At 41.1% G+C, this 15,647-nt stretch overlaps 1 protein-coding gene across 1 annotated transcript; it reads right to left on the bottom strand.

Annotated features, from left to right (window-relative positions):
- Positions 1-214: 214 nt before the first annotated feature.
- On the bottom strand, positions 215-15,401 carry hao1 (hydroxyacid oxidase (glycolate oxidase) 1). The gene is made up of 8 exons (XM_026186292.1): positions 15,199-15,401; positions 14,287-14,438; positions 7,241-7,511; positions 6,957-7,129; positions 5,095-5,186; positions 2,008-2,166; positions 1,835-1,904; positions 215-567 (listed from the first exon to the last, which is right to left on the bottom strand). The coding sequence occupies exons 1-8, from the start codon at positions 15,327-15,329 to the stop codon at positions 500-502; spliced, it is 1,116 nt and encodes a 371-aa protein (XP_026042077.1). The 5' UTR covers positions 15,330-15,401; the 3' UTR covers positions 215-499.
- Positions 15,402-15,647: the final 246 nt, after the last annotated feature.

Below are 15,647 nucleotides of genomic sequence, written 5' to 3'. Positions count from 1 at the left end.
ACTAAGGATGTTCAAAAAAATAAAAACTGAACTAAGCTAGCAAACAATTGGTAAAAACGAATTAAAACTGATATAAAATTGAAAATCTGAAGTCAAAACTAAATAAAAACTCTTGATTTTCGACTTTGCTAACGAAACAACTTCATCCTTAAGTGTTTTTGACGGGGCTAGATGTGATGTGATTCGAATGTGTTTTTCTCAATTAAACAACATATTTATATTAACAATTCACAGTTAGATTTAATCTCAATATTGAGCGTTTCAGTTAAAAGATGCTAAATACAAGTTCATTACTCACAATCAGCTCCAGGGCTTGTCTTATGGGAGACTGTATGTCCAAAGATTTACGGCCCTGTATTTTGTATCAGTTTTTACATGCTCTAGTCAAAAGCACCACTTTAAAAACATTACCTTTTAACAGGAAACAGCACTTTGTTTTGACATCAAGAATTCATTTAGTGATTCATAAAAAAAATGATTCGTGTATTCTTCAGTTCTCTCACATCCTCGAGGTGAAGTCCATTCTCCTGACCAGGGACCTGCTTACTTCAGAAACTGAACGACAACCTGGACACAAACACACAAAACCATGTTTGTCAAATAGTCTCCAGTGATGACAAAGTCTGAAATCTGAACTGATGTAAATGTAACAAGACTCAATCAGGTTAAATATATTGATACAATAAAATAGCTTACTTCATCTTGTGTTTTCAAGATTGGAGGAACCAAATATTCTAGAATAATTTCTCCACTTTTAACAACATATCACAGTCTTTGACTTTAATGTTTTAGTTCTGTTAATTATACATTTCTAATCAGTTTGTTTTCATATTCCTTCTTACATCTCTCATTCCCAGCAGAAAAAAACCCTAATCAAAGTCATATTCTGAGGCTGACTGAGAGAAAGTCTCCGAGCTTTAAAGTATTTAAGGACTGGGCAGTGGGAATGTTCCACTTAATACTTCATTATGTTTTTTGTGGATTCTTCAGTTTATAAAATTACATGGTGTCAAAATCCTGAAATGAAAAAAAAAAACATCAATACATATGAATGAAATTAATATAAAACAATTGCAGTAAAAAGGCACATGTAATGTAAAACTAGCTAAGCAGATCCACATAATAAAACAAATGTTAAAGCTTCTTAATAAAAAACAAAGATCTATTTGAGCTGCATCATCAACACATGCTGATCACAGAGCTCTACAATCAGAACAATCAGAGCTTTATATTCATGTTAGAACTTGGCTGAAGGTCGACAAATATCTTATCCATGGCGTAGAGACAGAGCCTCTGAGAGTCTTCACCTGGAACTCCATGCTACTGTTTTGGGATATTGTGGGTGAAAACCAGCAGGAGGCAGCAGAGACCTGAGCAGACCTGGCATACACAGGCCTCCTCTGTCTGTCATACGGGAGATATAGTAAAGATGGGCCTAATCTGGGCTGTCTTTTCTTTTAAATACGTTTACTGAAGATTGTTTTTATCCTTGCATCCTTGTTTATGCATTTAGTCATAGACATTGGCAGCATAGAACATCTAATGATTGATTCCACAACAGTTCATTGTTGGCATGTAGTTTGCACAATTCATCTGTTTTTAGAGTCATTTTAACAACAGATAGGTAAGGCTGTCTTTGGCAACATACAATATAATTCCTTTTTAACAAATTAAGATAAATTGCTGCTTTCTGAAACCAAACCTTAACCCTAGTCTTCACTTTAACATACACAATGTGTTTTTTTTGTCCACATTTGTGTTTATATTCAACGGGTTTGTAAAAATAGTTTATAGGTGACTTTTCTGCAAAGTACATTTCCTGTGTTTTTGTTACCTGACAGGGCCATAGCCAGTCGCAGTTCATCTTTCAGAAGCTCCAGAAGCTCAATAACTCCTTGTTCCCCCTGGGCAGACATAGAAAATCAAGATGATGTTTTTATAAATAACCATCTTTATTTTGGAGCCCAAAAAATGTGATGGTGGAAAAAAGCTACTGAAGTGCTTCACCTGACAGGCAAGGCCCCACAGCACAGGTCGACCAATGAAAACAGCCTTTGCTCCCAGAGCTAAGGCCTTTAGGACGTCTGTCCCGCGTCTCACTCCTCCATCCATGTAGACTTCACATCGACCCTGCACTGCCCTCACCACCTCCTCCAAGGCATCTAGCTACACACACAAAACACACAGTGATCAACTACAATGACAATTATTAACTCAAATCATATCCTCAAATTCTAATGTATCAATGTTCCAAATGAATTTGGTATAGATGTTTAACATTTTGTTCAAGCACACGTCAAGAAATAACACTAGTGTTGACCTAAAAAGTAAACTAAATGTCTACAGGAACTAAAGTTAGCAAATACTGAAAACTCTGACAAGAATTCAATAAAACTTGAAAAGAAAAATAAAGACTTCTAAACTAAACAAAGAATTAATCTAAAGCAGGGGTGTCAAACTCAACCAAACAGTGGGCCAAAATTCAAAACTGGAACAAAGTCGTGGGCTAACGTTAATATTTATTGAAATATATTTATTCCTCCAGATATAAGAATGAATCTTTTCTTATGGACTCAAACCCGTTTTGCTGGAAAACTGAATATGGAACAAGCAAAGCTTAATACTAAACAATATATATATTAGCTGTATGATACCAGCAGGCCAGCTCTAATAGTAACTTGTTTTGGCTTCGCGGGCCAAATGTTAATTAGGCTGCGGGCCAAATTTGGCCTGGGGGCCAGAGTTTGACACCTATGATCTAAAGCAACAACTTCACAAACATTAAACCAGATATCAAATAGAATAAAAGACAAATTGACTCCAATCCAGACGAAAACCAAAAGTACACGACACAAATTACAAACTAAATGAACTTTAACAAATAGTAAGGAAATCTGTGTTTGGTTGATTATTCATTGCAACCACGTTTCCTGGCAATAAACAGTCTTTCCAACAGTAAGATTCATTTGCCCTTAAATGTTGCCACATTCTTAAAGAAAATACATCGATGGGTTGAGCAGAGGACTTACGTCCTCTCATACACCCCTTCGTACATCAAATTACTTTTTGCACAGCCCATTGTTGCATTTGCCTGCATTGTTCTGTTCTGTCTGGTGTTGCACTGTCTTTGTTTTGTTTCTGTTGCAATTTTTGCACACTTGCACTTTATGTATTCCTGTGTTGATTGCCTGTTATATGTAGCACCGTGGTCTTTGAGGAACGTTGTCTTGCTTCACAGTACACTGTACCACTGCACATGGCTGAAATGACAAGCCACTTGACTTAAGTGACTTGACTTGTTTTGAGCTGCTGGTATCCCAAGTGCTGACAATTAAGAGTCTGATTGGTGCCTGAGTGAGCATGTCAGCAGTCAGTTGGTGTCTGCTCCCATCATGCTAAGTTTGACTGATCTGGATAGGGCCTGTGCCAGAGGGCATTTTCAAGCTGCTGTTCCTAAAACAACCAAAAACCCCAAATTACAGCATTATTTGGAGTGCCCTAGTACCATCTTCAAATTGAAGGCCAAGTTGCATATAACAGGGGATGTCAGACACAGGCCATGAAGTGGGCGTCCCAAGATGACGACATCACAAGAATAACATTTCCTCTCCCTGTCAGCACTTAGGAAACATAAGCAACCTTCAACAGATTTGCAGTCAAGGTTTTCAGGACAATATGGTTGACTGCTCTCTACCCAGACAATCCAGAACAAACTGCACACAGCCAATGTCTGGTCTCTGCCAGGAGTCCTGCCATGACTGCCCTTCATCGTCAGGCCCATATTTCAGCGATGAGTCCAGATTCTGCCTATGGCAGGTGGACGTGGGTGGGTAGAAGTGTGGAGAAGACTTGTTGAATGCAATACTGAGGGCAACATGTTTTGGTGGAAAAGGTGTGATGATGTGGGGTGCTGTCTCCCATAAAGAGACAAGGCTTGTCATCATCTGAGGTGTTAGAAAGCACACCGTTTACATGTTGGTTATTTCTCTATAGTATTATGTTTCATCCACTGATAGTCTGTGAAAGCCATCTCTATACTGGAGCTCCTTCAATGCACGACCTGTGTTTGATGCCATGTGGTGAATGTTTATAATGTCTACTTTCTCCCATTACGGCTGCTGATAGCACACATCTTTTTCTTTTGCCCTTTTTACTGGATAGCTGTATTTCCTTGGTTAACTGCTCTGTGTGAATGCCAGAAGGTGAGTTCTGATGATGTCATGTAGATTAAATATTAGCACATGTATTTGTTCACTTGTGTATACACTAATCTTATGCTAAGGCACCATTCATGCTACTAAGCTAATTTATGCTAGTTTTAACCCTCCTGTGAGGTCATTGTTTATGTTACTGATTGTTTAGTTGTTTGTATTATTACTACAGACCACAGCAGAATCAAGCCAAACCGAACCAAGCTGCACCACTTTAGAGGACATGTCTCCTCTGTTCTGTGCCTGTCCTTGTCACGAGGCAGTCTCTATGCAAAGCGATATTAAGATGAGATTGACAATCCTTTATCTCCATAGTCTGGAACCAAACTCCAACCACGCTTGTGCCCACAGAGTGTGGTTTTATTAAAGACTACCTCCGGTGGAAAGGATGGAATGGTTTCCTGCAGTTCTGAATTTTATATGCAAGGCCACAAGAGAGTCACAAAATGATAACTACAACCAAAGCCCTCAAAGATAAATCACTTCCAAAACCAAAAGGAAACATGAACTCAAACTCAAAACTGTCACCGTAACACTGCACGCAGAGTAGGAAATGAGAGTCTTAAGAAAAGTAGATAAGATTTCATATTTAAACATATTTAAGACAATCCTGGGTTCAGCAGTCAGGTCCTTCTTCGGGAGCCCCAGTTTTATCCAAAACAATCATTTCAGGTCACCTCATGCATCTGTGAAGCCACTTTTACTGGATGGACGCACCGAGTATAAAAACAGATTCAGGTTATACATTTTTAATATTATTATTATTATTATTATTATAAGATCAAACATTTAGGGCTGCTTAATGAAAACTTGTATTTGTCAGAGTTCAATTGCAATCCACCCAAAAACAGAAAAATTCAAATGCACACACACACACACAGACCGTGGCAGAAACCCCGTCCAGTTGCCGAGCTCCGTGATTGGACACCAGGATGCCACTGACACCACAGTTCACAGCCTTGGCAGCATCCTCACCTGACACACAAAATCAGAGAAATAAGCTCAGGGTTTCTGTGTGATGAGCATATTCTGTATTTGAATACAGTTACTCTTGATAGCATTGTTTTCCTAGTACACCTGTGAGGAACCAGTGTGTATGTACCTCACCAAATGTCTGCGACTTTCATTTTCCTAATACTGCCAAAATATAACCACTGATGTGTGCAGCACTGGATGCTTTAAAGTCTACTTGAAAAGCATCTTAAGTCAAATTTATTTGTATACAACTATCCAGACAAGCCAACTCAGAGGGATAGAAAGGAGTATAAAGATACATGTATACAGGTCATGATATAAACCGTACAAAACTAATCAGAGAAATGGAAAAGTCTTGTTTCTTTTTTGCTTCTAATCGGAAGAGTTGTTTTCTGTGTTTGCAGATCTGCAGTAATATATATTTATTAGAGATTAGAGGTTATTTCTGCAACAACTTTGGTAAAAGTAATGTCAAAACAGTTTATTAAGAGAAGATCCAGTCCTCTGTAGCCAACTCTTAGTCTGCTCTCTGACATCTAACTTTTAGACCACAAAAAGGTGAACATGAGGGACCACCCACTAGAAATTAAATGGAATCAAATCAGTTTGCAGATGTGGTTCATTAATAGGCTACTTCCAATAATAAAACGTTTTGAGGCCTGATTTAAACGAAGTAAAACTCGATGATTTCAGGTTTTCAGAAAGTTTGTTCCACAGTTGATGACAAAAAAAAGACTAAATGATTTTTCTTTGTTTTTTTCTTGATTGGGGATATTTTGAAGGTCTGTTACTGCGAGTTCAGTACATAGTGTAAGTTACAATGGATGCCTTAGTATTACGCTGATTCAGTCCAAGTCCATTTAGTTCTTTTTAAACTAGTAGAAGAGTTTTAAAATACATCCATTGTGACATCAGATGCTAATGTATAGATTTGAAAACAGGACCAATGTTCTCAACATTTTTGAACCTGGTTGATTCAGCCCCCTGCATCTGAATAAGCTGTAGGAGATCTTTTGCTAAGACCCGTAAGACCTAAAAACCGTTTTATTTTCTATAAACGAGGGTAGGAGCTATGGTCCTGAGTTGATGATAAAATATAGAGTTGTGTGTCATCAGGACTCTGTGCCTGCCAGCCAAGTTCTTCCACACCACACTCACTTAATCTTGTGCGTTGGTGCACAGACATGTTGGAACACAAAGAGGCCATCCCCACACTATTCCCACATAGTTCTAGGTATGTTCTAGGTATACTGAAACACGCGTTCCTTTCACTGTAACTAAAGGGCTGAGCCAGCTCCTGAAAAAGAACCCCACACCAGAATCTTACGTCGGCACAGTGTAGTCAGACAAGTCTCCTGACCACATCCAGACTTGTCCATGGAATTGCCAGACGGACAAGCATGACGCGTCACTTCAGAGGACATGTCTGCACTGTTCGACAGTCTAGTGGCGGAGTGCCCCACAACACTGCACTTTGCACTTGCTCATGTAAGACTTAGATGCAGCTGCTTGGCCATGGAAACTGAGCTGAGAGCCTCCAGGTACCTGATTCCATGTGGCCATGGAAGTGACTGGAACACCTGGATGGGTGAGTGAACAGTTTTGGTAATATGGTGGATATATGAGTGAGATGGTGAGACTGTCATGATTCTCTTTCCTCACTCCGATCTGTAACTGTGTGTGTGTGTGTGTGTGTGTGTGTGTGTGTGTGTGTGTGTGTGTGTGTGTGTGTGTGTGTGTGTGTGTGTGTGTGTGTGTGTGTCCATCTACCATTTAATACTCCTTTTACAATCACAGGGAGGCGTGTGTGTTTTTTCAGCCACGTGATGTCATCCCAACAGATAGAAGGGTCTATGGCGTTTGCAACATAAACAGCCAGGCCACTGTCATTGCCGTAGTCTCCCTCGGAGAAAGCCAGGGAGGCTGTTGAGAAGTTAGCCATGCTGGAATCACACATGCACAAAGACACAGAGAGAAAGAAGAGTTCAGAGTTCGATGCTACAAAGGAACGTGGTGTAATTACACAGCCTGTACTGTTCTTTTTGTTTCCCTACCTCAGGTGTGGGGGCATCTTAAAGCGGTTGCGCACATCATCCAATCTCTTCCCTAGGTATGGTGTATCCACGGTAACAAAGATGGCTTTATAGCCCGCCTTCTCGGCCCGGCGCACCAACGACAGCGTGAGCTCCCTGTCTTTATAGATGTAGAGCTGCAGCCAGAGGACACCACCACTGCCCAGTGAGGTAGTCATTGCTGACATCACTTCCTCTATTGTTGAGGTGGCCCAGGAACTCAGCATCATCCCAGTTCCCATTGCTTTGCATGCTGTGAAGAAATGTTATATTACTGGTGACAATGGTCTTTTCCAAAGAAGTTTCAAAGGAGGTTATGATAATACTTTAACTTAACTAACCCAACTCAGGTATTCAGTAAAGATCTCGCCCTCTCCCCTTCCTCACCTACCTAATAATTTTTCCATAGATCTGTCCAGTTGCCTTTTGCCCACTAGTCGTCTCTACAACTTAACTGAACCCAAATGAAAAGCTATGGAGAAATATTTCACTCACTCTCTTGCTTCCAGTATAATCCGCCCCTTTCCTCTCCTATTGGTGATGTTTTTTCTTTGTTGAACAGAGACAAAGATAGATTTCTATGGCCTCAACAAAATCACAGTAAAGACCAAACTCCTAAACACCTCTAAACTCCTACAGGGGCATGTCATACGTGTGAAGTGTGAGGGTTGTGATGCCCCAAATGCAGAGGCTTTGAGGCAGTGTAAATTTAATCAAAGACTAGCCGCTTAGTAGGCTGACACAAAAAATGAAAAGATGAAAATAAATTAAACTTGAAAACTAACCTATGAGTAGGGAGCAATGGACCGAGAGACACGAGGGAAATGTCCTCATGTCAGGTTTTGGGTTTTTTTTTGTTTTTTAAATGATGTGTCACTGTTTATACAGTGATACTTAACACTGAATAATATATTAATCATGCAAAGACTATAATTATTTAGGATTAGAGAACAGAACAAGATAATTATCAGAACAAACTTATAGAAGACCTTGATAAAACTATTGCCATATTTTATAGATATATATGTTCTGACAACTGTAATTCCTTCATGCTCCTATGATTTTGAAAGCAATCACATGAATCCATCTTGTACTTACTTTTTCGGGGGTAGTATTTGTCTTCAATACAGAACTTTCGAATAATCGAAACAGCCACCGTGAACATGTAGCACACATGAGGCACAGCAGGGAAGAATGTACCTTTTTTATCTTAGTTCTGTTAACTTTTAATCAGGACACAGTGTTTTTCTGTGTGCTGATGCTGTGTTCATGTCTTCAGCGTGCTGGAATATTCATGTTCCTCCCGTGGGGGGCACTCTTGAGTCACACAGAGAAAAAGTGAGTGAGAGTTTTGTCAGACAGAGAAATGGCCAGTGTTGGGACTAATGCGTTATTAAGTAACGCGCTACAGTAACTACGTTATTATTGTGGTAACGAGCACGGTAACTAGTTATTATGCCAAAATCAGGAACGCGTTAGTCGTTACTGGGATTTAGATAGGCTCGTTACTCGTTACTTCGTGTGGTGGCTGTCGCGGAGCTTCCACAGATTCAGTAACATTAGCAAGTGGTGGAGGCCAGCAGGTGGATGAAGGAAAAGGGAGGCAAGAGGAGAGACCCGAGGCGGGCGCTGGTCCGAGAGTGTCAGGTGAACTGAACTTCAGGTAAGAAGTTATGACCTGCAGTCTATCTGTGTCAGATATGAACCAAGTTTAGGTGGAGTTTATTTTTGTTATGCTGACTTTTTCGTGCTGCGTGCTAGCTAGCATGATAGAGTTTCTGTACAGCTGGGTGGTGCTATGTTACTGATGTTGAACTTTATTTTGTTCATAAGGTTAATTATTAGAGTTGCCAACCGTTCCCTAAAAAACGGAATCGTCTCGTATTCAGAGAAAATATTACGCGTTTCGTGTTGAGGTGAAAAGGAACACAGTTTGTTCCGGACTTCAGCTACGATGAAAAAGACAAAGCTGGAGTTATTCTGTGTTTACGCTGCACAGCTGCCTCTTCTCCTCTCATTCTCTCCCCTCCCTCTCCTGTTACTGCTTCAATCATGAAACTGATCAATGATCAGCTGATCGTCTCTCTCGTTTGTTGATCGCCCACTTTGCGCCAGAAAGAGGAAACCAGCAGATGTCGCGCTAAACAACAGCAGCACGTTTAAGCTTGATCAGCTGTTGTTAGTAGAGATGGCACGATACCACTTTTTTATGTCCGATACCGATATCAAAAATTTTGATATCTGCCGATACCAATATGAATCCGATATAGTGTGTTTTAATCAATAAAACAGTTTTTTTTAATATCTTGCTGCTTTTTGTATGAGTTCATACTCAAGTTAAAAAAAACAAACAATTCCACTCTCACATTCACACACTGGTGGAGGCAGCTACAGTTGTAGCCACAGCTGCCCTGGGGCAGACTGACAGAAGCGAGGCTGCCATATCGCGCCATCGGCCCCTCTGGCCAACACCAGTAGGCAACAGGTGAAGTGTCTTGCCCAAGGACACAACGACCGAGACTGTCCGAGCCGGGGCTCAAACCGGCAACCTTCCAATTACAAGACAAACTACCAACTCCTGAGCTATGATCGCACCTTAAAATACAGATATTTGGTTAAAATATCACTAATGCTGGAAAAAGGCTATCACCAAGGGATAGGGAAAAGAAGATCCTCCTACCCTGGACCAGTGGACACAGATTGTAGAGGAAATCTACATTATGGAAGAGGTGACACACCAAAGGAAGCTCAGCACGAAGAAAAAAGGACTAAATGGACGCTTTATAAACCAGAACAGCAACAAAAATTCAGAACAACCGGAAAGGAAAATTTACCAATAAAACTAAACTGACAAAAAAGGCTCCTGACTCAGAGGATGAATCAAACCTGGCAAAGACTTTTCACTTGCTTGTTTAAGCAATTTTACTGGCAGATGGTCACAGAATAAATCTATGACAAATGCCAACGATAACACAGTAACAGACAAAACAATATTTTTGCACCAACAAGGTGATTCCCAAAGTTTCCCAAAGTATCTCAGTAGGAGTATGTCGGAGGAAATAACTGAACCCTGTGATCGACTAATAAAACAGTAAAATAAAAAGATGAGAAGGCAAAGAATCTTTGAATTGAAATTCTAATTTGAATGTTTTCACTCGGCTTGAATCTGTTATGAGAATGAGAACTTTTTAGCTGTTGTCTGTTTGAGGGCGACTTTGCTTCCACAGAACAATGAGAACAGTCAGGGGTTAAAGTGGGAGCCTGAGATCTGTGCAGTGTCTCACAACTCGCAGTGATGTGTAATGTGAGCTCCAGGACAGGCTGTGCAGGGTGTGACCAGCTGACCATTGTGGATTTACAAAACTGAATCCAACAAGATAGAAGCAGACATTTCACAAGCTGTCCTTTACAGCATGCTGTTTGTACCATCTTTATCCACTGGGGATAGCCCACTACCATCCTTATACTGTATACAGTTGTTATAAAGGTTGAATTAAGTGGGTTAATCTAAGTATTATCATCTTAAATGCTAAGTAACCTACTGCGTAACATAAGTCTGACCATAAGGAACAGCCTAACAGTGCTTTACTAGGAATTCACCTCAGTACAGCACAAAACTACCCAGTACTTTGATGCAACAAATTGTAGGATGTCTCACAATATGAAAATACATAATTTATGAAAATACCCCATATACAGATTCAATTTGTGATGAAACATTATGACATTAATCAAATCTTTAAATGTGCAGTTCTTCCCTTCAAATACTGTCATGGTCCTTGGTCGGTGACCCAGCGCTTTAAGTTTATTATTAGCATTTTCCAATTTATTATCATGATTATTATTATTGTTCGAGTTCTACGTGTTATATTCGGTCTGCCTCTGAGTCTGCGTCTGTATCTGTCTGTCTATGGTGTCACCCCGTCTGTTTGTTAATCTGTCTGTTTAGTTCAATGTCTTGTCTGGTTCCATGTGTCTGAGTTTCCTGTTTTATTGTGAAGGTCTCTGTCGTATGTGAGTGTGCTCAGATTACGTTTCCCCTGTCTCGTCAGCTGTGATTTCTCCCAGGTGTGTTCCCCTCCTGTCTCTCATCCCTTGATTACTGCCATCTGTGTATTTAAGCCCTGTGTTTCTCTGTGTCAGTGTCGCGTCGTACCCTCAACTTGCTGTGTGTTTGTAATGTCCTGTCCTCCAGCACCTCGGGTTGGAGTTTTGTTTTTGTAAGTTTTATTTCGTGAATCATTCCTCCAGCAATAAAGCTGCATTTTCAGTTTATTCCCATCTCCAAGAGTCCTGCAATTTTGGGTCCACCACGTCTGCTTGCCTGCCACACAGCCAACCATGACAGAACGACGCGACCAGTACATGGACCCAGCGGACTCATCCCGGGAGCGCAATCTCGCCCGCGTCATGACCCTAATGAAGCGGATTTCCCACACAAAGGATACTTTTTTTTTCTATTTCTTTCTTTCTTTCTTTTTTTCTTTTCTTTTTCTTTTTTGTCTTTTTTCTTTTTCTCCTCCCTTTTCCTTTTTCCTTCTTCTCTTTTTTTTATTCTTTCTTTCTTTTCTTCCTTTTCTCTTGTGATGATTTAAATTAAGCAGTGTTCACCGAGGTTTGTAATCATGTGGTACTCACTGGTTCTGGTTCGAAATTAACAGCAAGCAAAAGCACTGAAAATTATGACAAAACTAGTTCAAAATTGGCTCGAGAAGCAGTGCACGCATGCGTCAGTTTGACCGGATGTCCAAGTTGACACACGTTTAAGCTTGATCAGCTGTTGTTAGAATTTATTTAACATTAATTTCTAGTATCAGCTGATGCTTGCTGGAGCCACAGCTGTAAAGCTGCTGGTCATGATATCGATTTGTATATCTGGTGAGAGGGAAACATGAAGATGAAACCAGGAGATGTCCTTACTGAATCATCAGAGCTGAACAGGTGATGGAGAAACAGGTTTACCTTTTAGGTGACATGGATGAGTTGAAGGGAAGTTATGAACTGTTTCTGAGAGACAGATAACACCAGGATCCTTTTCTAAGTCACTGACAGCTGGTAACAGCTTTGTAAGAGGGGCACAAAGAAATACTTTTCTTTCTTATTCTCATTTAAAATGTCTAGCTTTAATAAATAATTATCTTACAACCAAAGTTTTTATCTGATGCAAAATGTATAGAAATCATACATATACCAACAAGACAGTGTACATCACTGTCACAAGAGCGTTTGTTTTCATTCAAAGGCTTTATGCCTTTTCCTTGAGTTTGCATAAATACATTAGTTGTGGCGCTTCTTAATGACGGTATCTTAGCTAACAACCCCAACTTATTCAACTTGTAATTGGCTAAAAATAACTTAGCTAACTGGTGAGAGGGACGTTGCTAGCTGGCAGTTTTATCAGTCAATGTTGAAATTTCCACATTCAGATACTTCAAATGCTTCAGGAGCTTTCAGCTCAGTGCATCATCCATCCATCCATCCATCCATCTTCATCCGCTTTATCCGGGGCCGGGTCGCGGGGGCAGCAGCCTAAGCAAAGAGGCCCAGACCTCCCTCTCCCCAGCCACCTCCTCCAGCTTATCCGGGGGAACACCAAGGCGTTCCCAGGCCAGCCGAGAGATATAATCTCTCCAGCGTGTCCTGGGTCTGCCCCGGGGCCTCCTCCCGGTGGGACATGCCTGGAACACCTCACCCAGGAGGCGCCCAGGGGGCATCCTTGTCAGATGCCCGAACCACCTCAGCTGGCTCCTTTCGATGTGGAGCAGCAGCTGCTCTACTCTGAGCCCCTCCCGGATGGCCGAACTTCTCACCTTCTCACTTCTCAGTGCATCATCACCACGGAAATACACGGATACATCCGTAGACTTGAGACAGAATTCACAATGCGTTTTTGGGACTTTCAGGTGTATGGACCAATGTTTTCTTTTCTGATCAAACCAGAAAGCTTTAATGAGGAGCTGGGTTTGTCTCGCATTAACTGCCTGAACACAGAGGACATCGAAATGCAGCTGATTGAACTGAAAAGCTTGACACTGTGGGGGTCAAAGTTTGCAGAACTACAGATGCAGCTGGAATCCACAGCTGTGTGTGTTCATGGAGCTGCATGTTCACCTGCTGGACATCACTACTTGACAAGTTTAACTGTCTTCAGAACATTGCAGAGGCCTTATTGACAGTATTTGGCTCTACATGTCTGTGTGAGCAGATTTTCTCTCACATGAAGAGTGTCCTCACGTAGCCGTCTGAATGCTGGACACTGGGAGACCTGTGTCTCTGAGTGGGAGACCAGAGATCACATTAACATGTGTGTCTCTGTATTAACAAACATGCCATATTGGCCCAGTTTATTTTTCTTGTCATTGTTGTGAGGAGACCATAAACAGCATTTTGCATTTTCTGTTTCAGTTCGATTGCTATTATGGATAAAATGTGTTTTTTCTTTTTTGGTTTCAAAATAGCTGAAAACTATTAGCTGACAGCTGCCAACATCTGCGAACAAATATAATGGTCTGAGTCAGGGGTCACCAACACGGTGCCCGCGGGCACCAGGTCGCCCAGCAGCAGCCGAATTTTGGGTCGATTTTGGGTCCACCACTTCTGCTTGCCTGCCACACAGCCAACCATGACAAAATACTACCTCTCATCTTCCTCTCTTAGCGTTCTCTGTCTCTGACTGCAGATACCTGCACGCATTTCTCCTCCTGAGTAATCCAGCGGCTGGACCTTCAGCGAGCATCACACTGTGCAGCAGATTGCACAGTTTGTGTGTTTGTTGTTGTTTGTTGAGCCAACAGAAACATTGCCACTTGTTTTATGATTGCTCCTCTTCTGTAGCACCAGATGCAGAAGTAATAACTTACAGACACCTGCACACTCTGGCTGATGTTGTCTCTACATAGCACAGCTGTACTGTGATAAAACGATCTGGGTTATTTTATCCATTCATTTTACCTGATTGGAAAACCGAGGCTACATTTTTTCCATTTTGTGTTCCCAGTTTTGTGCGTGTGTCTTTAGTGTGTGTTAACCTTTTGCTGTGGCTGTCTCTCCTTCAGGATGAGCCATCCTCTGCATTGCAGTGGCAGCGATGCAGAGCGGCATGCTGAGCTTCTCCCCCAGCACTGAGACAGACAGATCCACTGTAGACACGTCCCTCAGCACTCGAGGAACCAGATACCACCTACACACGTGTGTAATAGTGGAAGAGGTCATTCTACAGTTACACTTCTGCAGCTTCTTTTTACTTACAAAGATTCATTCACACTCTGATGTCCATTGAAAAACGGAGACAGACTGATTCTGAAAAGAAAACACGTTATTTCTTTTTTTTTTTGGAAGTGACATCAGAAACAGCAGCATGTGACATCACGTGATGGCGGAGCTTCAGTTCATCCTTTGTCATCCTTTTTTTTTTTTTTTTTTTTTTTTTAAAAACAAAAAAAAAACCACGTTATTTCTACAACTGAAAGCTTTGGTAGAAGCACATCAATATATATATATATAGACAAAGTACTGGGCTGTTACATTTATCTGAATTACATATTACACAGCTGTTGAAAGCCATTAAGCTTCCAGCGCAGGAGGCTTGGAGCTCTGCAGGTTTGCAGTAGTGTGTTTGTAAAGGCAGCCTGCATGGCTAACTCCTGGATTTTATACACCTGTGGAAATGGCACAGAAAACACCTGGATCCAAAGATAAACAGGTGTGGTACTTATGTCCCTATAGTGTAATTCATTACACATTAAACGTACCTGTTAGCACATAAATAATGTAAAATGATAAAAAGACAAGCATCAGAGTCCAGAGCAGCTGCTGTGTGTAATTTCAGCTTTGGATTCAGGCTCCAACACGGTTTGTAGAAATTCTTACTCTGAATGTTCAGTTCAGTATTTTTGTATTACCACATCAACGACAGTGACCTCCACACGTCTGTGTTTTACCTGTTGAAGGCAGCCACATTGTCAGCCAGTGTCTTTTGCTCATCAGCTCCTGAGCGGTAGTAGTCATACACAGCTTTAGGAAGAGTTTTCCTGGCTTCCTCCTCAAAGTCCAACACACACACACGCTGCATTGTTTTTCACTTCGAACTACCAGAAAACTGAAAACTGCAGCCTCTCTGTGATTTGCAATAAACAGAACTAGTTTAATCATTAACCTGCCAGAGGTTTCACAAGCTGTGAGCCTTTCACGTCCTGACTCCTGTGCTTTACGTTTCTCTTCAGCCCTCATTGATGGCATCAGACACGACGCCTCCCTGAGCCTGATTGAGCAGAAGGTTTCTTCCTATTAAAGCCCAGTTTGTCCTTCCTGTGCTTTGATTGTTTTATTGTTGGGCTCGAGTGTTGTTGTGACTCTGTCCTATAGAAATAAATCATAAATGAATTAAACT

The sequence above is a fragment of the Astatotilapia calliptera genome, chromosome 12, assembly GCF_900246225.1.
Source record: "Astatotilapia calliptera chromosome 12, fAstCal1.2, whole genome shotgun sequence".
In the NCBI taxonomy this organism is placed as follows: Eukaryota; Metazoa; Chordata; class Actinopteri; order Cichliformes; family Cichlidae; genus Astatotilapia; species Astatotilapia calliptera.
This window is presented reverse-complemented; position numbering and strand designations above follow the sequence as displayed.

Coding starts and splice junctions, on each gene's coding strand:
- hao1 (XM_026186292.1), bottom strand. CDS start 15,329: ATGCAGCGTGTGTGTGTGTTGGACTTTGAGGAGGAAGCCAGGAAAACT. Junction 7,130..7,240: donor AAGATGCCCCCACACCTGAG/GTAGGGAAACAA, acceptor GTGTGATTCCAG/CATGGCTAACTTCTCAACAG. Junction 5,187..6,956: donor TGTAAAAGGAGTATTAAATG/GTAGATGGACAC, acceptor TTTGTGTGTCAG/GTGAGGATGCTGCCAAGGCT.